General features: G+C 40.2%; 1 protein-coding gene across 1 annotated transcript; it reads right to left on the reverse strand.

The window, feature by feature from the left end:
* Positions 1 to 9,389: 9,389 nt before the first annotated feature.
* LOC121809645 (probable inactive receptor kinase At5g67200) lies at positions 9,390 to 12,988 on the reverse strand. Its single transcript, XM_042210387.1, has 2 exons — positions 11,465 to 12,988; positions 9,390 to 10,347 (listed from the first exon to the last, which is right to left on the reverse strand). Exons 1-2 carry the CDS (start codon positions 12,912 to 12,914, stop codon positions 9,785 to 9,787), a joined length of 2,013 nt encoding a protein of 670 aa, XP_042066321.1. The 5' UTR covers positions 12,915 to 12,988; the 3' UTR covers positions 9,390 to 9,784.
* Positions 12,989 to 26,856: the final 13,868 nt, after the last annotated feature.

The raw sequence follows: 26,856 nt of genomic DNA on the forward strand, positions 1-26,856 counted from the left end.
GGAATGTCTAAACCATTTTGGGGTGAAGCAGCCTCTACTGCTGTTGTTTTGATCAATAAATGTCCTTCAGCTGCCATTGAAAATCAGACCCCAGACAGCAAATGGTATGGATCTTATGGGGATTATTCAAAACTGAGGCCATTTGGGTGTAGAGCTTATGCTCACATAAAGCAAGGTAAATTGGAACCTAGAGCTCTCAGGTGTGTAATGATTGGGTATCAGATGGGAGTCAGTGGGTACAGGCTGTGGTGCTGTGAGGAAGGAAACAAGAAAGTGGTGGTTAGCAGAGATGTGATCTTCAAAGAATCTGAAATGCCTTTCCTCTACAAGGATAATCAGAAAGTTCATTTTGAGGTGGAGAACCAGAGAGTAACTACAGATGTAACTCAGACTGATCTAAATGCTACATCTGATGTCAGTGGTGGTGGAGCTTCTGAAATGCAAGCTGAAATCAGAACACCAGAGAGAGTGATTGCTAGAAACAGAGCAAAGAGGAATATTAAGCTCCCTTCTAGATTTAATGATTATGACATGATGCACTATGCACTGGCAGTGGCTGAACAGATGAATTACCATGAACCTTCATCTTATAAAGAAGCAATCAGAAGCCCTGAAAAGGATCAGTGGTTATTAGCTATGCAAGAGGAGATTGATAGCTTGTATAAAAACCACACATGGATCTTGGTACTGAGGCCTACTGATCAGAAAACAGTAGGGTGCAAATGGATTTACAAAAAGAAGGTTGAGGCCTTCAACAACAACCATATCAGGTTCAAAGCAAGGTTGGTGGCTAAGGGGTTCACACAGAGGGAGGGTGTGGATTACAATGAAATTTTCTCACCTGTTGTCAAACACAGCTCCATCAGGCTATTACTTGCTATAGTTGCTCAAAGAGATTGGGAATTGCAACAACTTGATGTTAAAACTGCTTTTCTCCATGGTGAACTTGAAGAAAAAATATACATGGAGCAACCACCTGGTTTTGTGAAGCCAGGAGATGAAAAGAAAGTGTGTTTGCTAAAGAGAAGTCTCTATGGTCTAAAACAAAGCTCAAGGCAGTGGTACCTGAGGTTCAATGTGTTCATGCAGAAGATTGGGTTTGAAAAATCTTTGTATGATCACTGTGTGTTCATCAAGAGAAGAGGTGGAGTTGCTGTAGCATATCTACTGTTATATGTAGATGATATGCTGATCTCTGCAGAGCATAAGGAAGAGGTGGAGTTAGTGAAGGCTGATCTGAAATCTGAATTCGATATGAAAGATCTTGGTGATGCCAAGAAGATTCTTGGGATGGAAATTATCAGAGATAGAGATCACAAGCAGATATGGCTGACTCAAAGGGATTATATCAGTAGTGTGATCAAGAAATTCCAGATGGATCATAGCAAACCAGTGAGCATGCCCCTGAGTTCACAGTTCAAGCTCAGTAGCAATCAAAGCCCTAAAGATGATGAACAGAGAAGAGAAATGGATAAGGTCCCATATGCAAACATAGTGGGGAGTATCATGTACACCATGGTGTGTACAAGGCCAGATATCAGCCAGGCAATAAGTGTTGTGAGCAGGTACATGGCTGATCCGGGTATACAGCATTGGCAAGCTTTAAAATGGATATTAAGGTATCTCAGTGGCACTCGGGATTATGGCATACTGTTTGATGGAAGTAAGAATTTTGATACACAGCCTCTATTGGGATATTGTGATTCTGATTTTGCAACTAACATTGACACAAGGAAGTCCCAATCCGGCTATGTTTTCTGCATGTATGGAGCTGCTGTAAGTTGGAAATCGAGTTTGCAATCTGTGGTGGCACTCTCAACAACTGAGGCAGAATATATTTCCATGGCTGAGGCTGTAAAGGAGAGCATGTGGCTGAAAGGAATCTGCTCGGATTTTGGAGTCGATCAAGAAGCTGTGACTGTATTATGTGATTCAAATAGTGCCATATGTCTATCAAAACATCAGACATTCCATGAGAGGAGCAAGCATGTGGATGTTAAGCTTCATTTTGTGAGGGATGAAGTTGAAAAGGGCTCAGTAAAGATTGAGAAAGTAGCTACTGAGCACAATGCTGCTGATATGCTGACAAAGGTGTTACCCGGACTTAAGTTGAAGTATTGCATGGATTTGGTGAATCTGATTCAGCTGGAGTGATTGTGGAAGATGGATATGCCCTGTGGATTGTCCAGTTGTGTCCCAAGGTGGAGATTTGTTATGAGGATTGGGGCAAAACTGCACAATCAGTCAAGCTCGGTGTTAGCCGAGCTTAATCGTGCGCGGCAGGGACTGACATACTGTTAGGTGATTGATTGCAGCTCGGTGTTAGCCGAGCTTAATCGTGCTCGGTGATTAGCCGAGCTTAATCGTGCTCGGTGATTAGCCGAGCTTGCTGGTGCTCGGTTTTGGCCGAACTTAGTCGAGTTCGGTATTAGCCGAACTTAGTCGAGTTCGGTGTTGGCCGTTGTTATTAACTGATGCATAGACAAACGTGAGCCGTCGGATGCGATTAGTTAGTTAGCTTAAATGACAGCCGTTGGATTTGTTTTGGTTGTTAGATTAGTGTTATATAGAGTGAATAACCGAGCTGTGCAAGCGGGTGTGAGAGAAAGATTTTTCATCCATCAGTTTGTAATCTTCCACAAGAAATTGAATACTCCGAGAGTTGATCTTAGCTTTATTCATTTTCATATCGAGTGTTTGTTCTTCTTGTTCCGGAATCGATCTTGTTGTGATAGCAAGATTGAGTCGCGTATTTGCTAACATTACACTACTAGAACTTTGTTTTGGGATACACTCGTATCCATTTGTTCTCACTTAAACCTGCCACTGATGAGAAGACAAAACGACGTTGTTTGTAACGTTTTCCAAATAAATCATTAAGTTAGATTAAATTTTGGCGAGTCCTACTTTTTTTTCAAAAAATGGACTTATAAATCTCTAAGTTTGAAAATTAGACAATCATAACATCTTTTTAAATTTGACGAATCAATGTTAGTCTGTCAACTAAAAATATCTATATGGACAAAACTCTCATTTGTCTCAGGCATGGGCGCATCAACATTGATCAAATCAGGGGCAAATGCCCCTCCTCATATTTCTCGTACCAGTATAATTTGTTATAAATTTTTTTAATCTCTTACAAAATGCCCTTCCTAATTTTATAAAAAGTTCATAGGTAAATTTTCCCATGTGGTTACCTATTCCTAGGCCTGCCACTGTCTCAAGCTAAGTGATTGAAATCTTTATTAGTACGTCCTAAGGTAAGCTATGCCTTTCAATTTTTGGCAACTATTAACTCTTATTCTATCTTCTATTTTCTCTGACTCTTAATCTTCTCTCTTAACTTAAGTTAAAACATTATTTTTTTAATTTTCGTGGAAACATATAAATGTACTTCCTCCATCCTAGCTCAAGTAATTAATACTCCATCCATCCCAATTCAAGTGATTAACTAATTTTCGACTTATGAAAAATAATAAGTATTAGTTTGGGACAAATGATGTTCTTTTACTCCTTTCGTCCCAATTCAAGTGATTGATTTGTTTTTGGCTTGAGAAATTATAATAAATAATTAAAGTGGAGAGAACGTAAAGTAAGAGAGAGAATAATATAAAAGAAGATTTCCTCTACATTATTCTCTCTGTTACTTTATTTTTCTCCACTTTAACTATTTGTCACTTTCCCTAAAACAACGGCAAAAAAGAAATCTGTCACATGAGCTAGGACGAATGGGGTATTAAATTTTAAAATTGTAACCTAACCATTGTGTGTAAGATAGGGATGCTTATTCGATCGGTTATGGTTAGAACCGAACCGCTTGACTGGTTAACCGGTTACAAAACTTTCTAAATTCAGAAGCCAGAACCGAAACCAAAACTGGAACCGACCAGTTCCGATTTGGAACCAAAGAACCGGATTGTCATATAATTTTAATTCAAATTTTTACTTGAATAAAAATTTAAATAATTCAATATCAAAAAAAATTAATAATCCAACATCAAAAATATAATAATTCACTAATTGAATACCTAAAAATACAAATAAACATAATTCAAATACAAACTAACAAAACAACAATATCCATCATCCAATACCTAAAAATTTAAACAATTAAATAACTTATTAAAGTCCAACACCTACAAATATTCGATAAGTCAATACCTAAATTATAAAATATGATTGAGAAATTTGAATAATAGTTTTAGTATATTTAGTTATATTCATATGGAATTATAAAATATAAAATGAACATTAAATTTAAATTTAATCTGGTTTCCGGTTAGGAATCGGTTGGTTTCGATTAGTCTAACCGGATCCAGTTTTATCAAAAAATTTGAAACTGGTACTGGAATCAGACCCTGTCAGTTCCTCAATTAACCGCTCGGTTCCGATTCCGATTCCGATTCCGATTTCAATTACCCGAGAATCGAAGAACCGATTAAGCATCTCTAGTAAGACACGAGTGAACAATTTCGGAGTTGATCCATAAACGTGAGTTGTGAAATGAAATTCACTGTGTGACATGACGTATATAGATCATGTGACAAGAAAACAACGTTAAAAATAGAATAAAATTGCCCAATTCAACTAAGCCACACTCAGATTCATTAATATTATCATGATTGCCATCCCCATATCATAAATGCTAAAAAAATAATCTATTATCTTGAAACAAAGAGCATTAAATAGATTGGGCCTAGATCAGAAGGAAATTGGGGTAGCTAAAACGAATATATATTTATAAAGAGTTATTAGAAAATGATATACTATGAAATTGGGTTGATAGAGATGACATATTCCAATTATGGAAGTGGGACAAGGGGCTGTATCCCCCAACAAGAAAATGGGCCTGCGGCCCAACTCTCTTGCTCCCTAAGTGGAGTATTTAATTTCGAATTCGAAACTATCAAACTCTGGACTAATATATGAGATAACATTGGACTAATTTAGAGATTGGTAATTTGGTACGATGTTGATAGCACACTATGAGAGTGTAAATTACGTAATGGTATTCAAGTACTCCATCCGTCCATGAAAAATAGATCACATTGTGAATGATACGGGTTTTAATATGAAATTAGTAAAGTAAGAGAGAATGAAAAAAAGTAATAGATGACTAGTGTTAGTGGAATGTGAGGTCCCTATTATTAGTAATAGAGAAGGAAAAAAGTAAGAGATAAAGAAAAAAAAGTAAGAGAAAAGTAGTATTAGTGGACTGTGAGGTCCATATTATTAGTAAGAAAGAAGGGAAAAAAGTAAGAGAGAAGTTGTTAAAAACTTTCTTTTTTTAAAAATTAAAAATGGTAAATATGCTCTATTTTTCGTGGACGGAGGGAGTTTTCTTAGGCCAACCGCAACGCACCTCGTTGTTGTCTCTATCTCGTCTCGGAGAGACGAGACGGCAGCGAGACGGCGTTGCAACCCTCCATCTCGGTCTCGTCTCGGCGGGCATCTCGTCCCGAAGGGTGGGCTGGCGAGACGTCTCACCACGCGCCAGCGCCACGTGGCGCGCGCTGGCGCTAGGCGTGACGCCCACTCGTCGGCCCGCGAGTGGGCATCGTCACGCTGACGCAATAGATCATTTTTTTAAAAATTCGATTTTAATAAAAAGAAATTAAAACGATAATGTTACCTTTTTTTACCGTTCAACGATATTTTTTAAATTATTTATTTATTTTTTCTTTTTTTTACTCTATAAATACTCCTCTTTCATCCTCATTATACACACAAACACACATCTATTCTTCTCAAATCATCTCTCTTCCCTCTCCAATTTTCATCTCACCTCTCCAATTTTTATCTCAAAATGTCCGGCGACGGAAACTCTGGCGGCTCCGGCGGCTATGACTTGAACACGTTTGGCGACTGGGGGCATGTACAATGTCTTGGGTGATTCCAGTTCGCCGACGCCGGGCACCCAAGGCTCGTCGACGCCGGCGGCGTACCAACCACTTTGATGTGGATGCATACGCTCGTCCCTCCGTCCCGAGGTATTCGCAGGGATGATCCCAAATTAGGGAGAATTTTCTGGATGAACCCACTCCGGAAGGAGCACGAGGCGGTGGAAGCTCAGGGGGTCGCGCATTCGACGCCGTGGAGGAAGAGGAGGAGGAGAACGCGGAGAAGGAAGATATCGGTCGTCATCCATACAGCCGCAAGGAGACGATGACCCTGTTCAACGCTTGGGTCAGCGTCTCGTACGATCCCATCGTCGGGAATCAACAAACCCGCTAGTATTTTTGGGAAAATGTCATCGACGCCTACAACGAGAACAAGCCGAAGGTGGCCCGCCGCCGCACCATGAAGATGCTCCGCAGTCATTTTGACCGAGTCGACAGAGATATCTAAAAATTTTGCTGAATCTACAAGAATGATGCGGCGAATTACCAAAGCGGAGCCAGTGGAGCCGATATTTTGAGAGCGGCTTTGCGAGTCTTTTTTGACGACAACTGCTAAGAATTCAAACATGTCGATGTTTGGGAGGCGGTTAGAGACGTTGAAAGGTGGGCTGGTGGTGTCCAGTCCAGCACGGGCTCGAGCTCGAAACGCACGAAGCACACGGCGGGTGGCCAATACTCGTCTAGTGAGGGCGGGTCAGGCAACGCCTCACAAGAGGTTGATGGCACGGCCACCGATGCAGGGGGTCCTCCCGTGGGCACCGTCGGCCGCAAGGGACCAAGGTGGCGAAGGCGGCTAGAGGGAGGAGGGGCCGAGGCGAATCAAGCCAGGCGGGCTCGGGCTCGAACACCCTATTGTCCATGTACTTGACCGCCACGATGGCTGACACTTCCCGCATGACGTCTCCCCAATATCAAGCCCATCTTGCCGGAAATGAGTATATAGCAAGACAAATTGGTATTCGGCCTACATGTGGCTTGAGTGCATCGCCACCGCCTTCGGGGGATGATTCGCCGGCGGAGTAGTTTTTATAATTTATATAAAATTGTTTTTTAAATTATGTATTTTAATTTTTTTCCACTTTTTTATTTTTTTGGGATTTTAAATTGTAATTTTATTTTATTTAATGAAGTGTGTTTTTATTAATTGAATTAGTTGGAAATAAAAATAAAAAATGAAATTGAATGAATAGTTAAGGGATGAGATGGTTAAGAGATGGAGTGTTGCAGGTGCTGTCTCTTGGTTAAGAGATGGGATGAAAAGTACAGTAGGGCTCATGAATAGTGAAGAGATGAGACGGTTAAGAGACAGATAAGAGACAGAGTTGCAGATGACCTTAGTAACTGAGTAGAAATTTATATGTTGGAAGCCCAAATTTGGAGTTTTTTTAGTGTGGCGCCGCCATTTTCCTGTCATGGTGATAAATCAAAAACAATACTTCCTCCATTTTATCGAAATAGGCCATTTATGGTTGACATGAGTTTTAATGTGTTATTGATAAAGTAAAAGAAAATGAGAAAAAGTAGTTGAAATTGTGTAGATGATTATAAGACCCATAAATGATAAAGTAAAAGAAAATGTGAAAAAAGTTGTTATAAATGGATATAGACTATTTATAGACGAAAAAGAAATATGATTTATTTCTATGGCATGAAGTATTTTATGAATAAAGAGTATAATTTTAAATTAAATTTACTTATATTATTTAATATATTAACACATTTAGAATAACAAAGTCTACAAATACTGTTCGATTAAATATATAAATATTTGTTTTATAAAATTTAACATTTTTGAATTTTACTATATAAATTAAGATATGGAATATCTTATTTTACCATAGACGATTGGTCCATAACCTAGAAAACGATGATAATAATAATTTCAAAATGAACACATTTTATAAATAAAATTTAAAAAATAATAAGAATTCTAAAAAAATACATGTATCATAAAAAAAATAAACAACAGAAAATAAGAGAGATTATTAACGATAAAGCATACAAAATAATAAGGAAACATATGAAACATGTTAAGGATATAAATGAAAAATGTAAAGGACATATACCAAAAGAAAGTTTGAGATCAAAACAAAAAAATTATAAAGAGAAGAGAAAACAAAAAACAGAAAATAACAGAGATTATTAAGGATAAAGCATACAAAATAATAAGGAAATATATGAAAAATGTTAAGGATACATATGAAAAATGTAAAAGATATATACCAAGAAAAAGTTTGAGATCAAGGAGACTCAAACTCTGACCTCGAGGCATTGAGGCAAGTAAGAGCATCTACAATGGGGCACCCTATATCCAGACTTATAGGCCGTCCTATACTCTGCCACATCATCATTTTATCCTCCACCCCATCCATCTTCATTGGAGCGAGTATAGTGCGCCCTATAATTTTAACTACTATTTTGTATTAATTTTTTTATTTTTTATGTTTGCAAATATGTCAATTATTAGAAAAATAAATATAAAAACATCACAAATTAAAGGAAACCCCTATATTTACTCGATTAAAAAAAAGTTACAACGATAGGAAAATAGGAATAGTGGAAATTGAGAGAAGGAAGAGAGTGGAGTGAAATGTGTGAAATGAAGTAAAAATGTGGTGATATAAAAATAGAAGAAATTAAAAAAAATGGAAAATGTGTGCATCGTCCGGACCTATCCTCCTTACACCCCCGCTATGGGGCGGAGGATGCAAAAAATGGTTCATCGTCAGCTGAGGATGCATAGGGCGCGAAGGATAGGAGGAGCATCCTCTGCCCACCTTCAATGGTGGAGGATAGGGCAAAGGATGTATCGGGCGGGCTATCCTCCGCCTCATTGTGGATGCTCTAACTGGCGCTCAAACCAACTTCGCCAACATACATATATATTTATAAACTCATAGATTCACAATACTATGGGATAAGATGTTGGAGGTCTTGGGGGTTGGGTCTCAACCTTTTTGCAAGAATAAACTCATATGTATATCAAGCAATGCTGGTAGCCAATGCCCCAGGCTTCAATATCCTTCCATCACTGTATTTGTCTCATTTATAAGTGATTGATATTATTTTTTTTTGTTTTATAACTATAATTGATTAATTTACATATTTAAGAATCAACACATTTACTCTTTTCTATATTATTTATTTTTAAAATACTGAAGCCATCGACATGCTTGCTACTTGTCACCTCTCTCTCTTCTCATTCTCAATTGCGACAGTCACATGCCTCTGCTCTCATCTTAGTTGGGATATATTATCCCTATCCCCAAAAAATAAACTAATTTTACCATTTTGAGCCATTCTTCAAAATTAGACAAAGTCTAAATATGGAAGTTTTTCAACAAATTATAATTCTACACATCATTTATAAAATGAACCCTATAATCCACTAAATTTTTTTTCTCTCTTTCTTACTATTTCTTATCTATGTCAATTTTTTTTGGCAACGGTGAAAGTATAAAGATACCGATGGAATATAAAACTACCCAATTTTCTTTAACAATAGACCACCTATATTAATGCATAGATTGGATTGAATACAACAGCATACTCCTATTACATAAAACTTCACCATTTGGAGGGAAGCAATAAAATAGCCAAAGTTATGTCACACTAAATTTAACCCATTGACAAATGCTAAAGCTAATAATCTTGGATAGCCACAATTTCCAAAAGTTGGGTTCTTCGCAAATCAATCTCGTCGGAACCTATGCTTACTTCAATCTTCCAAAGCATCACATCACATATTTCCGGCCCATTATAAACAGATTGTGACTCCAAAATCCATACCCCGACCCGGACCCGTATACAGCCGGGTCGGACACTCGTTGCAGTTCATCTCATCCCGATTCTTGATCTGCAGCCAAAACTCCATTTCTAAAAAGTCACAAGTAGCCATGATCCAAATCTCTCGAGCTATCATCCATGATCTCCTTTATGTTCGTGATCATCTTCAGCACCTGCCACATCGTTGGCCGTTGCTCGGGCGACGTCAGGCTGCAGATGCTGGCCACCTCGACCAGCATCAGCAGCCGCATGTCATCCTCCCTGTCGTCGTCCCTCATTGCACGCACCCAGTCGGCCAGATCAGGGGGTGCGAGCAAGGGGTGCTGGGACGGGGGCTTGCCCGAGAGGAGCTCCACCAGCAGGATGCCGAAGGCATAGACGTCGGATTTGGCAGTGGCTCTGCGTGCGGACTTCCGGATCTCAGGAGCTCTGTATCCGGCGAAGTCGGGATCATCTTCCGCCGAGGTGTCTGCGAGCATGACCAGGCAGTAGTCGGTGACACAGGCCTCGAAGTCGGACCCCAGAAGGACGTTTGAGGATTTGAGGTTCCCGTGGACGAATTTCGATGCTTGATGGATGTAGGCGAGGCCCTGAGCCACGTCTTCAGCGATTTTCAGGCATGACGTCCAGTGAAGAGGCTTCGCCATCGTTGATCTTGAACCTGAAAGTTACAGAGTTTTGATGAGGCATTACATAAACAACTTTATAAGGATTTTGGTCATCACTAGCTTCAAAAGTAACTTCAGTCAAGAACAAAACTGCACGTATATGCATATCATTGTGAAAAAAGCAAAACAAATGAATAAACAATATGATGATGAGAGGAAGAGTAGTAAAGCAATAATTAAAATTTGATTTCCATGTCAATCATTACCTCCTTATTTCTAGTGTATAAGGCTATTACCAACCATTTAAATCAAACTCAACATATTCAAACCATTTATATCAAACTCAAATTTTGAGTATATACCACATGTAACTTTACTACAATCATTATCCATATTCAAATTTTACACCATTTTTTAATACTCCCTCCATCCCATAGAAATAGACCGAATTTCCTTTTCCGTCCGTCCCATGTATAGTTCATATTCATTTATGACAACTCTTTTACTTTGTTTTTACGTTATTATTTATGGGTCTCACTATCCACTACATTATTTCAACTACTTTTCTCCTCTCTTATTTTATCAATAAACTCGTGTCATTCCCAATTAGTCTATTTCTATGGGACGGAAGGAGTATATATATTTCACAAAATATTTACATAGAAAACCAAGAAATGGATTTTGGTTTGGTGTATGGTTGGAGAAGTTTTCAACACTAAAAATGAGTTTTGGTGTATGGTTATGATCTAAATTATACTTCCTCCGTTCCATCACTTTCCTTTTTGGTTTGTCCCAACCAAGATGACCAATTATTAAAAATGGAAATACCCTTCTCTCTACTTTACTCTCTCCACTTCACACACAAAATAAAATTGCATAAATTCTCATGCCGCCTAAGGAAGGGGTCAATATCCTTGGGACGGAGGGAGTATTTATTTAATACGTTGTAATCGCTTTCTCAATCTCCATGCCCAAATGAAATGACTCCCCTACCGTGGTAACGAGACATTAGATAGACTGTTTCTACTTAAGAGTGCAATCCCAATCCAAAGCCAATCATGGGGCAATAATTTAAGAGTTAACACATAAAGTAAACAAAATGTCGGCGGCATTTATTATATAGTAGTATTAGCAGAACCCAAATTAAAAATCCAAGAATTAAAAGCGTACCATGAATGAGATTGAAGAGGCTCCCATTGGGATGATAGTCAAATATGATCAATCTCTCCTGCTTAGCCTGAAAATAAGCTCTGAGCGGAACCAGATTTGGATGCCTAAGCACACCAACACACTCCAAATGCTGCTCGAACGCTTCCCCGCTTGTTACCGCGGTTTTGCACGCATCCAACCTCTTCACCGACACGACGATCTGATTCGCCATCACCGCTTTATACGTCGTGCCAATGGTGCCCCTCCCCAGCAGCTCCGCCGACGCTCGCATCAGCTGCTCCAGCGTGTACAGCTCCTCCTCGCCCGAGCAGAATGTGAGGCTGCCGCTTTTCATCATCCTCGGAGGCTGTTTCCCCTTTTTCGATTCCGAGGCTTCGAAATTCGCGGATTCAGGCTGCTGCAGCGAGATTAATGAGGTAGGTTTGCCGGATTCTTCTTCGTCGAGATTGCTTTCAATTTTCGATCCTCGCTCTTCCTTTTCCTCTCTCCTTTTTCGGATTAGCGCGACGAGGCTGAGAACAGCGGCGAGGAGTAGGAGAGCGCCGGTGACTAGCCCTAGGATTAGGCCAACGATTTTGTGGTGCTTTTTCTCGGCGGGAGGGGAAATGTCGGTGATTCCTGGCTGCGATTGGGCGTTTTGCAAGAGCGGCGAGGACGGCGGCGCGGCGTCGGAGGGGGAATTGAAGAAAGGATAGCCGCGGCAGGGTTTATTGATGATTTCGCCGCATAGATCTCGATTGTGCGCGAATGAGGAGATCCTAAACTTTTTCAGCGTCGGCGTGACCGGAATCGGACCGGTGAGGTTGTTGCCGGAGACGTTGAAGATCTCCAGCGTCGACTGGTTCAGCGGAGGAATCTCGCCGGAGAATCGGTTGGAGTCGAGGCGGAGGTACCCGAGCCGGTCTAAAACGGTTAGGTTTTCCGGAATCGAGCCGGCGAAATCGTTGTGAGACAAATCGAGGATGAGGAGGCGGTGGAGGAAGAGGATCGAGATCGGAAACTCGCCGGAGAAGCGGTTGTGGTCGAGAAATAGGGTTTTGAGGTTTAGGAGGGGGGAGAGGTCGGGGATTGGGCCGGAGAGGGAGTTGTTGCGGAGGCTGAGGACGCGGAGCTGGTCGAGGGCGGAGAGGGAGGAGGCGGAGACGGTGCCGCGGAGGGCAAGGCCGTCGACGGCGTAGCGCACGACGCGGCCCTGGGCGCACTTGACGCCGCGCCAGTGGCAGAAGTCGAAGCGCTCGTTGGAGGTGTAGAAGAGCTTGCTGTCGAGGTCGGCATAGGACTTGAAGGCGAGGAGGGAGGCGGCGTCGGAGGGGAGGGAAGCGGCGGCGGCGGCGGAGGTGAGGAGGAAGAGGAAGAGAGTGGAGAGAAGCATTGTGTTTTGAGTTTTGAGTGAAGGAGGGTTTAAAAGGGGGATGAGGTTAATTTTTGGGGGAGGAGGAGGAGGAGGCATTGGGCGGAAAAGGGGTGGTGGGAAATGGAAATGGGGAGCAGCTGGCGGAGACAAGCCAAAGTGGGTCAAAAAATGTCACGTGAAAGTAGAAAGGTGTTGAAAATGTAGTGGTATTTCTTCTTCCTTATTTTGGGTATTCGTGCATTTTTTTTTTACTGTTATTTTTTTTTTGATGTTGGTGAGGGCACCCGCAACGCTGTGCCATTGCGGTTCCTATGCCGTTCCGGCGGAACGGTTCCGCGGCGGCACGCGTTGCGGGGTGCGTTCCGTCGCCGTTCCGTGCCGTCGCCATTCCTATGCCGTGCCGTCGCCATTCCTATGAACGTGGCGGCCTCCCATTAGACGCGTGAAGCCCACTCGCTGCCCCGCGAGTGGGCTTCGTCCGGTGACGCAATAATTCATTTTTTTTTAATTCGAATTTAATAAAAAAAAAAAAAAATTGCAACGGTAATGAGACCGTTTTTTTTATATCCGTTTTTTATTTTTTTTAATTTTTATTTTATTTATTTACTCTATAAATACTCCTATTTCATACTCATTTCAATCACAAACACACATCTATTCCTCTTTATTTCCACCCCAATTTTCATCTCAAATCAACTATATTTTCCTTCTCCCAAATTTAATCAAACTAATGGATCCTTATGAACAAATGCGTCAAATATTGGAACAATCACTTGAAGAAGATCGACGACGGGAGGCGGAAGAAGCCGCGCCGCCCAAAAGACGCTCCCGTACGTACATCCATCGTAACCGGGAGGAAGCCGCCGCAAGGTTAGTACGCGACTACTTCTGCGATAACCCGGTTTGGGGAGATACGTACTTCCGTCGGCGTTTCCGCATGGGGAAACCGTTATTTCTCCACATCGCGAATACTTTGGCAGCCCGGGAAGAGTTCTTCCAGGAAGGGTTCGACGCGGTCGGCCGTCCCAGCCACACGACGCTGCAGAAATGTACTGCAGCAATCCGCCAGCTTGCGACTGGACAAACGGCCGACATGTTCGACGAATACCTCCACATCGGAGACAGCACTGGGCGAATGTGCTTGCTCAAATTCTGCCAAGGCGTCCGGGCAGCCTTCACCGACGAATTTCTCCGAAGGCCAAGCACGACCGATTGTCAGTTCCTGCTCAACCTTCACGAAACAGTGCACGGATTCCCCGGGATGCTCGGCAGCGTCGATTGCATGCACTGGCAATGGAAGAATTGCCCGGTGGCGTGGAAGGGGTCCTACACGAGCGGCCACAAAGGCACCCACCCAACCGTTATACTTGAGGCCGTTGCCGACTACCGCCTTTGGATCTGGCACGCGTACTTCGGGGTCCCCGGGTCGAACAACGACGTAAACGTGCTCCGCCAGTCTGACCTCTTGACCGAAGTTTTGGATGGTAAAGCGCCGGCCACAACTTCGTCGCCAACAACCGGCTTTATAAAATGGGGTACTATCTCGCCGATGGCATCTACCCGAAGTGGCCTACCTTCGTGAAGACGTGCAGTGGGTCTGCGAACCCAAAGCAGACTCTTTTTGCGCAGAAGCAGGAGGCTGCTCGCAAGGATGTGGAGAGGGCGTTCGGGGTTCTCCAAGCGCGCTTCAACATCATCAAAGCCCCGTCTCGTACGTGGTTCATGGAAAACATGGTCGACATCATGTATACGTGCATAATCTTGCACAACATGATTGTCCAAGACGAAGGACCCGAGGCGGGAAATTGGTTCGACGACGAATCCCCCGGAAGCTCAACCGCAAGTAGTCCGCCTCGAAGTGGAGCGCATCCGTCTATACAAGAACGGTTATCTATTCGTGCAAGGACACGCGACTCTAGTGCCCACACCCAACTCCAACATGATCTAATTGAGCACATTTGGGCAAATTTTGGCGGATGAAATTATTAAAATTGTGTACTTTTATTTTTTTAGGATTTTAATTGTGTGCTTTTTATTTTTTTACGTTTAAGTTGTAATTTTTTTTAATGTTGTGTGTTTTTTAATAAAGTGTGTTTATTTAAATTGAATTGGGTTGGAAATAAAAAAAAAATGAAATTGAATGAATAGTAATTTAAGGAACGGTTAAGGAACGGTTAAGGAACGGAGGGTTGCAGGTTCCGTTCCTTAGTTAAGGAATGGAGTAAAAAAGTACAGTGGGGCCCTCAAATAGTGGTTTAAGGAACGGTATAGGAACGGTATAGGAACAGCGTTGTGGATGGCCTGATGTCTCGTTTTTAGCTGCACTAAAGATTAAATGTAATTTATTCAATTCAAAAATTGTCTTATTCTATCCTCTTGTCTTTAAGACCATCCACAATAGGCGCCCAGCGACCGCCCAGCCGAGCGCCGGCACTGGGCGGTTCGCTGGGCGGTCTATTGCAGCCGCCCAGCGGCTAAGTGGAGAGAGAAACCGCGCAGCGCTGGGCGGTTATGTGGCGCTGGGCGGTCGGCTGGGCGGTTATGTGGCGCTGGGCGGTCGGCTGGGCGGTCCGTTCGGCGCTATTGCAGCGCCCGGATCGCCCAGCGCACCGCCTAGCGCGAAAATTAATTTTTTTTTTCCCGAAACACTATATATACGCGCTTTGCTCGTCATTTCCATTCGCACCACTTGTTTTAACGAGTACTCTCTCTATCTTAATTTCTGTTCAAGATCAACAACGGGAAATGGATCTCAACAACGAGCCTAGTTCCGGGAGTAGCGGGTCACAAACTCCGACGATCCCTGTGGGAAGTGGATGGGGTCAGGTGCCCGGGTACTACAACATGTACCCGTGGCAGCAGATGATGCCCGGGGCCCCAATGGGGGGGAGTCCGCCGGGGGGGGTTTCCGCCGATACCGGGGTGGGTACCCGGGATGCAGATGATGCCCGGGGGAGCACCGGCGACACAGTGGACTCCGGGGGTCGTACCGGCTACACAGGGGACTCCGGGGGTCGTACCGGCTACACAGGGGACTCCTGGGGGGTCCCCGGCGACGGCGGGGGATGTCTATCGCCCCAGTTTTGATTTTTCGACTGGGTCTTCGCACATATCGACCCAAACACCCTTGGGGTTTGATAGTTTCTCCTTAGATGAGTTGGGGTTTGATACTCTCGGAGCTCCGGATACTCTAGTTCAAGGGGGGGCAGTGTCGGGGCGTGGCTCCCCAAAGAAGAAGGGCAAGAAGAAGGTCGGCGAGTCGTCGCAGCCGGGTGAGGAGAAGGTACGGAGGAGGTGGACGGACGACGAGAACGTCGTGCTCAGCAAGGCGTGGATGAGTGTTTGCAAGCGCGCTCAGCAGGCGGCGAGAGGGAACGCCGGGGCTTCCCAGGAGGTCCAGTCGGCATCCCCCCTTGGCCAATCCACCCAGGAGCTCAAATTCTTCGCTCGCGCCCAAACGCGCTCTCAGTTGATCAAGACGATGGCCGAATGGCGGGTGGCGACGGATCCCGTGGAGAAAAGCGTGCTTCAAACCTTGCTCATGAGCCTGCAGGACGAGTTGGAGGCTATACGGAGGGAGACCGGTGGCGGCGGCAGCGGCGTAGGCGGCGGAGGCGACGGCGATGGTGGCGGCGGCGATGGTGGCGACGGAGGCGACGACGACGGAGACGAGGAGTGAATTGTCACTCTTTTTTATTAATGTATTTTTTTTAAAAATTAATGTACTTTTTTAAATTATTGTACTTTTTTAAATTTTAATAGTATTATTAAACTTTTCCCGTATATGTCTCGTAAATTAAATTCCGTATATTGTGTGATTGTTAATTATGTCATTTTATATAATTGTTATTAGTGATGTGGCTATTGATGTGGCTGGGCTATTTATGATGTGGCTAGGCTATGGCTGGGCTATTTATGATGTGGCAGGAGGATTTTTAGTGCTGATGATGTGGCAGTGGCTAGGCTATGGCTGGGCTATTGCTGGGCTATTCCTATTGTGGATGGCCTAATAGCATCCACAGTAGTGCAGACGTCCCCGTGGACATCCCAAAAATACCTTCTGCCACGTTTATAAGGACTTCCCACTATACTGCCACGTCATAAGGACATCTCACTGCACTGTGACGGACATCCCCAAGGACATCCCGCAATAATAATAAAATAATCGGGACGTCCGCGCGGACGTCCGTGGAGTCAACGCAATGGCGGACGTCCGCAAGGACGTCCCGGGAACGCCGCGGAACTCTGGTGTCCGCAGCGGACGTCCGTATCCGCGTCACCGCTGCACAATGGCGGACGTCCCGTGCGGAACTCCAGCACGCCGACCGAACGTCCACTAGGACGGACGCCATTGTGGATGCTCTAATGGTCACAATTTGACTTTGACATTTCGTCGATCCATAAACAATATAAACATTCCAATTTCGCAAATTTATTCTCTGTAATGAGATTAGACTCATTCTCCATTAATAATATTTAAAAAACTTTATTTATCTATATCTCTTTTACTTTATCAAAAATGCATTAAAACTTGTTCCAAACCCAAAGTTCATATTCTTTGGGGACGGAGGAAGTATAATATTGACCTAGTATAAATTTCAAGAAATAAAATATTAATTGAATGTGAGTCCTACTTTTATAGTGCTACTACTTATTAGTTTTATAGTTAAACCAGAACGAGTTAGTGAAATGCGGGAAGCACTATGAAAAATGGTAAAAGTGAAATGTAACAAATTTTGTCGATGGATGAAAATAATAATAAATGACAAATTTTTCAGGGACAGAAAGAGTAATAAAATATGGCTTGAAAAAGTTGTACCATTAAAAATGAAATATTTTTCTTTTTGGATTTCCTATTAAAAATTAAACTTTTCTAAAATGGAAACAACATCATCTCTAATTTTTCATTACTTTACTCTCTCTTTATTAATTCATAAAACAAGATTAAATAAAATCTCGTGCTGAAAATTAAATATTTTAGTTTTATAATAAAATGTGAGTATGAATTAATTAGTTGAATGTGAGTCAATTTCCAAAAATAGAATTACCTCCTTCCCACTATAAGTGAGAAGTATTCCTTTTTTGTTCATCCAACTATAAATGAGACATTTCCTTTTACAGCAAAAAAACAACACTATGTCTCTCTCTTACTTTATCTACTCTCCTATTTTTTCTCTCAACTATTTTGCACTCATACTTTATTATCTCTTCATTTAACCACAAAACATTACTACACCCGTTCCCGGTTAAAAGAGGCGCTTCTTTTCGGCACAGAGATTAAGAATAGTGTGTTAAGTGGATAGTGAATAAAGTAGGAGAGATGAAAAGAGAACAAAGTACTCCCTCCGTCGGCGAATAGGAGTCTCGTTTTTTCAGTTTAGTCCGTCCGCGAATAGAAGTCCTGATTCACTTTTACCATGAATGGTAATAGGGTCTCACCTTCCACTAACTCACTCCACTCACATTTTATTTAAAACTAATATATACAAGTGGAACTCCTATTCCACTAGCTTTTTTCCACCCACTTTTTTAATATTTTTTAAAACCTGTGCCACCAAGAAATGGAACTCCTAATGGTGGACAGAGGGAGTAAGAGAGGGTTACTTTTTATCAAAAATGGAAATTACTCAATTATTTTGAAACTTCCCAAAAAATGACTCAATTAACATGAAACGGATGGAGTACTACCTAAAAACGTATGCCCAAAAGAAGTGTCACATGCAATGAGACGGAGGGACTAAAAATTAAGTATGACAAGTATTGGCGGACGCACCAAAATAGAAACTATAGACAAGTAATAGCGGGCGAAGGGAGTACGTAGTCATTTTCATTTCTGATAAAGATAAAATATTTAATTATTTTTACTTCATTACATCTTTTATTCATTTATTTATTCATTTACTCAGCGCGGGTTATAAGAAATGTGAAAAAAATGAGTGAAAAAAGTTAGTGAAATATGAGTCTCATATTTATATACTACTACTAGTTTTGTAATAGAATGTGAGTATAATGAGTAAGTGGAAAGTAAAGTCCATCTGACAAAATTGGGAAGAAAAAAAAAAGCAAGGTGGAAAACATTTCACGAAAGTACCTAAATGGAAAAAGTGGACAATAGTTCACGAACTAGGGGAGTATACTTATATTCAATGAGTGCATATAGGTATTATTTACTCCCTCCCTCTGTCTCATCTATGGACGTCATGGATTTCAATGAGAAATTGATAAATTAAAAGGAAGAAGAAAAAGTAAGTAAAGTAAGAGATATATCGAGAAAAAGTGGGTATTGTAAAGAAGAGGAGCAAAAATGTATAAAGTATAAGAGATAAATTTTCCATTTTTAGAAATTGGACAATTTTCGGTGCACATCTTAAAATAGCAAAATAATAGTATTAATTTTCATGGACAGATGGAGCATTAAAAATATATTTTCATAGTTGATGAATTGTTTCACACAGAAGTTAAATTAAAACATTTTGCCAAACTTGTTATTCTTTGAGAGTTTTTATTGCTTTTTATACAAATTTGTTTGATTGAAACACAAAATCTAAGTTTAGTCTAATGATAAATGTGTTTTAAATTAAGAGTTCGTGGGTTCAGACCCAAACTCAATATTTTGTTTTTAGTTTTGACTTTTTTATATTTTTCCTATTGCATTCTTTTGTTGTTTATGCTTTTTTTTTCTTTTTTTTAATTTCAAATTTTTACCTATTTATATATCATTTGTTCAACATTCATCCACCAATTTCTCAGTTTATTTTATCTCTATCCTTTCTATTTATTTCTAGAGTTTGAAATTTTTAATTTCTAAGGTTTGTAATTTTTAATTTCTAGGTTTTGTAATTTTTATTTTCTAGGATTTGTAATTTTTTATTTCCAGGATTTGTAATCTTTTATTTTCGATTGAACAATGAATTTTCCGTATTTTAATTGTTCAATATTTTCTATTTTACGAGTAAAATACTTTGTAGTTGTGAATAGTGTAATTTAATAGTTTGAGGCTGGATGGAGCCTACATGGTTATAGGAGTTGTGGCCAGGCCAGAAAACTAGGGGAATAGTGACATGAATGGGACTTGAAGCCTGAATCCGAGCCGGGGTTAAGAATGCTCTTAGTGTTAGTGATTGTGGGGTACATTTTCTACAATGAAAAGTTTCTATTTTTAGGAAACAAACAAAAAAGGAGAGGATTTCTATTTTTAAAAAACGAAGGGGGTGTATTTTAATTAAATTAAAATTTTAATTAATTAAGTTTCATAATAAATAAATTAAAATATAAAATGAATAGAATTTAAATAGTGTGACCCATGAATAGTTAAAAGAAGATATGGTTAACAAATGTAGGGTTGCAGATATTGTCTCTTTATTAAAAAGATGGAATAAAAAAATGGTGTGAGTTATAAATAGTGTAGTTAAGAGTCGGATTAGAGAGTGAGTTGTTGATGGCCTTACACCTCTTAATTCTCTCTCTTATTTTACTCTCCTCGTTTTAACATTTACACATCAATTTTTTTAAATCTCGTGCATAAAAGAAATGTCCCCACTTGGGACGTATGGAGTACATCTTAAACAACATTTGAAGCATTTTATTGGGAACCAACTTTATGTCTTCTGTAATAAAAGCTGCTCAATGTTATATGGTGTACTCCCTCCGATGATCCTTCCTTGGGCGACACAGAATTTTATGCAACTTTATTTTGTGTGTTAAGTGGATAGAGTAAAGTAAGAGAAATAGAATAAAATAGAGATAAAAATATTTTCATTTTAAGTATTAGGTTATCTTGATTGAGACAAATTAAAAAGAAAAATGAGTCATCATCAGTGGGATAGAGAGAGTACAAAGATTAATAAATAATCCCTTCGTTCCACAGTAGTGAAAACATTTTATTCCGGCACGAAAATTAAGAAAAGTGTGTGTTAAGTGAGTTAAATAAATGAAGAATATAGTAGGAAATGAAAAAGGTTGAGATATGCAGAAAGAATAAAGTAAGAGCGAGTAAAGTAAGTGAGAAGAAATGTGTTGACTTTTACTAAAATGCGAAATGACTCTACTAGTATGGAACGGATCAAAATGATAAAATGACTCCACTACTATGGAACATGGGAGTAACAATCACCAATTGCTCGTCTTTCGGTAAATAACAAAGACTTGTCTCATTGTTAATTCCGTCCAAGGTTATACCACATTAGTTGTTAGTTAAACTTTCAAGGTAAGAAAACATTCACACTAAAACTGCAACCTTTAACGATAGGAAGTTAAAGTCTATCTAGGTTGTGAAATAATGCCAACCTAGTCATTTATTTATAGTTTTTATTTATCGATATTGTATATTTATAGTTCAAATTAAGGGTGGTTCGATACAATATACTCCCTTCGTCCCATAGAAATAGGCTGAATTTCCTATTTACTATATGTACGATATTAATAGCGTATAATGCTATCGTGGTTTACCAAAAATTCAATATAATGTTGTATACCATGGTACAACATATCAAAAATTTGATATTTTTGTTCAATAAATGCTATGTACCGATACTTTTAGTACAATATATTTTTCCTCATCACAAATATCATGCAACTTGACAAACTTTCCGTGTACCATGCTATGAAAAAATGCATATCATTATCTACAGAAAATTACAGTACAGCCAAATATTGATATTTTTAGTACTATATATTTTTTAATAAATGCTATGTACCGATAATTTTTAGTATATTTTTCCTTATCACAAATTTCATGCAACTTGACAAACCTTCCGTTATATTTTTGAATTTAAAAAGACAATTCAGGTTGTTTGTAATTGTACAATTGATGCGTATCATTGATTTTGATGCCAGTTACTTACTGATATAAATTTGTCTGAAATTTTAACAAATGCTAGTGCTAGTAGTTAAAACAACAGAGATAAATTGTAAACTGTTGCAAACTTGCAGTAATAATATTTAGTGCGTTTTCTAAATAATTCACCCCTTTGACAAACTAAAATTTTGTGTGATTGTATGCTCTCTTTTCCACTTTTCTTAAAGTCCGAAAATAAAGTTTCTTTATACGAATCATGTCTTCATGTGTTAAAAAAAAAATCATGTCTTCATGTGTTTTAAATCATGTTTTGACGTGTTTTAAAACTAATAAAATAAAATAAAAAAATCAAATTATTATTAATTGATAGTAAGATTTACTTTATCATTTGAATTATTCGGTCCCTCACAAATAAAAACGGATCACATTTGGTCCGAATTTGACGGAACTGTTAAAATTTAACAGTCAACAGATTTTAATTACATTTTGACCGGATTAAGAGTTAATATTAGAATTTTAATTTTTTTTCAAAAAAATTAGGAAAATGCAGCGGGAAATTGATCTCAAATCGCCGCGGATTTCTTCTCTGAGGGAAAGTTCGAAAGAGATTAACCGGAATAAAAGGTTATTGGAGAAGACGATTAGTGCTGCCGGAAATTTCTCAGTTCTAGAAACGGTGTCGTTCCATAGTTTAAGCATTACTGATTTCGTTGTTGTGCTTAAATACGCGTTGAGATCTGTGGGGCATTTTACCAAACAGTTGATCCGCGAAATGGAATCAGCCAGCTGGAATATCGTCGCCGCTTCCAACGCGATTCACGACTGTGTTAAATTCAACAGAAAGGATCACAAAGGCTTAGTGTTCGAATCGTTTGTTTGCAGAGAGATTTTTAGCGGCTTCAACGATCCTATCTTTGGAATCGAGAAAATTGATTATTCAGAGGACCAGCGGCGCCGGATTTTCTTCTTCGAGGGGTTCACGAAATTGAGGTCGGTCTCTGTGAGTCATTTTGTCAAACATAACCCGAGCTCTTTATTCGGAATTTTTTTGAAATCGAAGTATCTTAACTTCGTACATCCAAAGATGGAATTCTTGTTTTTCGGCAATTTAAACCAGAGGAAAATGGTGAACGGCGGGGATTTGCCGAAAACGGAGTTCTTCAAGATGTTTGCTGAAATGTCGAGAAGAGTTTGGTTACTTTATTGTTTGGCATGAGAAAGAGAATTGAAAAATTAGGTCTAGGGTGGGGCGGCGCATTTTTAAAAGAAATACAAGTTGTTCTTTTAAAAAAAATCGAATAAAATCTTCATTTTTCTTGAAAAAAAATTAAAATTCTAATATTAACTCTTAATCCGGTCAAAATGTAATTAAAATCCGTTGACTGTTAAATTTTAACAGTTTCGTCAAATTCGGACAAAATGTGACATGTTTTTATTTGTGAGGGTCCGAATAATTTAAAAGATAATGTTTTGGACCAAAATCGTAAAATCGCAATATGATAAGGACCAAAATGGGCCTTTAGTCAAAATAAAAATATATCTTCTTATCTGGGATAAACTAAAAAGGAAATGTTTAATCTTAGCTAGGAGGATGGAGTATATAAACGAGTCACATTTTTCATGTGTTTGATGCTGCATCTATCATATTTAATCTTAGTTTTTAAATGATTAAAAATTTAATCTAGAATCAATAGATTCTAATTTGAAATTAAAAATTTATTGCAAAAGTCCTAAATTCTAATCAATATTGATTAATACCTACTAAAAGTTGTAGTGATAGCCATACCCAAATTTTCATGGCAAGATGAGGATGTTAATTTTTTCTTAAATTCGGTCAACATAATATAGGTGTACTTCTTATTTAAAAACTACTCACTCCGTTTGTTGTTAATATTTAATTTTTTTCTTTTTTTCCCATCGGCTAATAAATGTCTCATTTCTCATTCACTATATTTGGTAGGTGGACTTATCATTCTATTCACATTTTATTATAAAATTGCTCCTGAGCATATAGTCATTTTATGATTTTGGTCTCAAACATTATGTTTTGACTTTTTGTATCCCAAACATTTCAACTCGAAACACAATTAGTCCAAAATTAACGAATCTGTCAAATATCAACATGTTTAAATCTGATTTTGACCCAATTAAGCATTTTGGTTTATTATTTTAAAAAATAAAATATAGAGTAATAATTTTAAAAGCAATATTCACCGCCCCTCCGCCGCCAACGCCAAACACTCCTTCTCCCAAAGCCTCACATCCATCGGCATCGGCTATGCGATCGCCCTCGCCCTCGGCTTTCTCGTCCTCTTCTCCACCTTCCTCCTCGCCTCCTACATCTGCTACCGCTCCCTCGCCGCCCGCCGCCGATAACAGCGTCTACCTGCCGCGGATCATCTTCGTCGGCTTGGAAGGCGAGAACGTGAGCCAAAACGCCGTCGTCTGCCTCGATCAGGCTGTCATCAACTCCCATCCGAAATTCGTCTTCACGAAGAAGAGCGGCGCCGCCGCGGACGACGACGTATGCTTGATTTGCTTGTCGGAGTACTGGGAATCGGAGATGCTGCGGATGCTGCCGGATTTCAGGCACTGCTTCCACGTGATGCGCGTGGATGCGTGGCTGAAGCTCAACGCGTCGTGCCCCGTTTGCAGGAGTTCGCCGCTCCCGACGGTGCTATGACGGCGCTGCAGCAGGTGGTGCCGTTGTCGCTCTACTCTGGAGAAGGGACACAGAAAGATGGAGGAACAACGGTGTTGTTAGGAGGGTTTGTTGCTCATCAACATAAGCTCACTGAGCAGAAAATTGGGATTCCGATCTGTCACGGGGAAGCAAAACTCTTGGGTGTGCTGCACCGGAAAATAGAAGGGCTCGGCGAGGAAGTCGGTCGTGGAATGGAGAAACGGTTGGTTGACCGAAGCAGTTGGCGAGCTGAGCAGGTCAATCACAGATGAAGGACAGACGGAAATTGATAAAGGTTCCTTGTGAGGGAAACCTTCCATGTGCCCAAGAAATACCTAAAGCGGTGTTTGATTTCAATTTTTTTGTGTTTTCAAGGATAAAGTAAAGATAAAGAGCCTAGCCTCCAAAAACTAAACTCAAAATGGTTTTGGATGGAGAGAAAGAAGGTGAGAAGAAAGTGTAAAGAAGGAGGAATCCTCTTTGAGGACCTATGACCTCCCACAAAAAGATGTGGGCAACCCTAGGCTACTTTCACCCAAAGCAAATACTCCATTGGCTCCACATTCATGACTACACAACCATAAATGCATACCTATACTTGATTTAGCCAAATGAACATAAAACAAGCAACCTACAATGTAGGAATTTGGATAGAAATCTCACATGAGAGATGCTCTCAAAGGAGTCTTCATAATAACATTCATCAAAGTCTCCAAATAAATGTCTCACAAATGGTATTTATAGCTAGGGTTGGAAACCCAAGAAAATGGCCCAAAATAAGTGAAAAATTGGCAAAAACAGTGCCGACGCCCGACCGGGCGTTTAGAAAATGGCAAATCGCCCGACCGGGCGAATTTTCTGCCTAAATTCTTAAAATCGGACACAAACGCCCGACCGGGCGTTTTGCATAAGGGAAAACGCCCGCCCGCGCGTTTTGTTCTGCATGGCGCGGCTTTCTTCAAACGGCCATATCTCTCTCATCCGAACTCCGTTTGAGGCGTGAAACATACTCACGCGACCCTCTTTCGAAGACGAAGACATCGGTTGCCTTGGAAGAGAATTTGGACGTCATTTGATTTGTCAGATCACTGCTTGAATCAGACCCCAGCTACATCTTAGCTCCTTGTCATGGCCTTTTCATCGTTCTAGGACCCCAATCTACCCAAGGCTCATGGAGTACGAGTGACTCTTGAGGCTCGGAACTTGTGGTCGTATCATCCTATCCTTCTTTGGAAGGATTTGTCCTCAAATCCGAGCGTTCTTCTTTCCTATCATCCTTGGGAGGCCATCATTGGACCCCAATCAACCCACGGCTCACGTCTTCGGAGTGACTCTTGATGCCCAGCATACGTGGTCATATCATCCTCCTCTCCTTGAAAAGGATTTGTCCTCAAATCCCGCCCGCGCGTACCTACAAGAGTGAACATGAACCAATCAAGTATCATGGTACGATAAAAGGGATTATGACCACCACAACATCCAAAATATGGTATCACACCAATAAGGTGGGTATAATCATGCACAAAACCAAACGGCAAACTAGTATATTCATGCTTCATCAAATTCAAGACCATGTAACAAGAAGTATGAGAACATAAATTCATGGATTCTTTCATGTCCAAAGCACAACCATATGAAGAAAAGTCTTTAGCAAGGTTTCCATAAATTATTACCACTCCATTGATTGGGTTAATTGATGCATAATAGAAACCAAGCATAAGCCAATTCATCACATTCTCAATTCCCTTGTCGTGGATGATTCTAACATGCATAGCAATATGATCAAATGAACCAATCTCATTCAAGAATACATAACATCTATTCCGCTTACCAATCGACAAATGTAGGTTTTCATGCAAATAGACATTCTCAATAGCTAACATGTGACCAAGGATATTAGAACACTTCAAATAGCGATCACCATAACAAAATACATCAAGCTCATCAAGATATCCTTCATGCCAATACTCAAATAATTTCAAAATATCGGCACTAGATGTGGGTGCACATAAGCCTATACATTCTTTAACAATGAAATCCCAAACAAGACCACTAGAAACAAAGTCTTTAATAAAAGGACCATAAAACATCCCAATTACGTTGAAAGGCTTGATTGACATGCAATAAAAACAACTAACATGCCAAAACACACATACCCCAAGCACTTTGTTTCTATTTGGCTCAATCATCCCTACACTATCTATGCCCAAATTCTTGAATATCTTTACAAAAGATTTGACATTCACATTAGGGATAAAGGTACACAAGAAAGGGTATTCATATTGTGCATAGTCGAATATCACCAAGAAAAACCTAAGCACAAAATCTCTAACCTCAAGATCATACAAGGGAAGACCATCAATAATCATTAACACATCATTCTTGCTCAAATAAGGAATACTCTTCCTCAAATTGACAAACTTTTGTCCAACACATAAAGTAGGTTCATGACAATTCACATCAAGCTTGCAAGAAGATATGTCAATCAACAAACCAATTTTATCAAAAAGGATTTCACTCAATTGTCCCAACAATCTCAAAGCATGAACACAAATATG

Source organism: Salvia splendens, chromosome 6, assembly GCF_004379255.2.
Source record: "Salvia splendens isolate huo1 chromosome 6, SspV2, whole genome shotgun sequence".
In the NCBI taxonomy this organism is placed as follows: domain Eukaryota; kingdom Viridiplantae; phylum Streptophyta; class Magnoliopsida; order Lamiales; family Lamiaceae; genus Salvia; species Salvia splendens.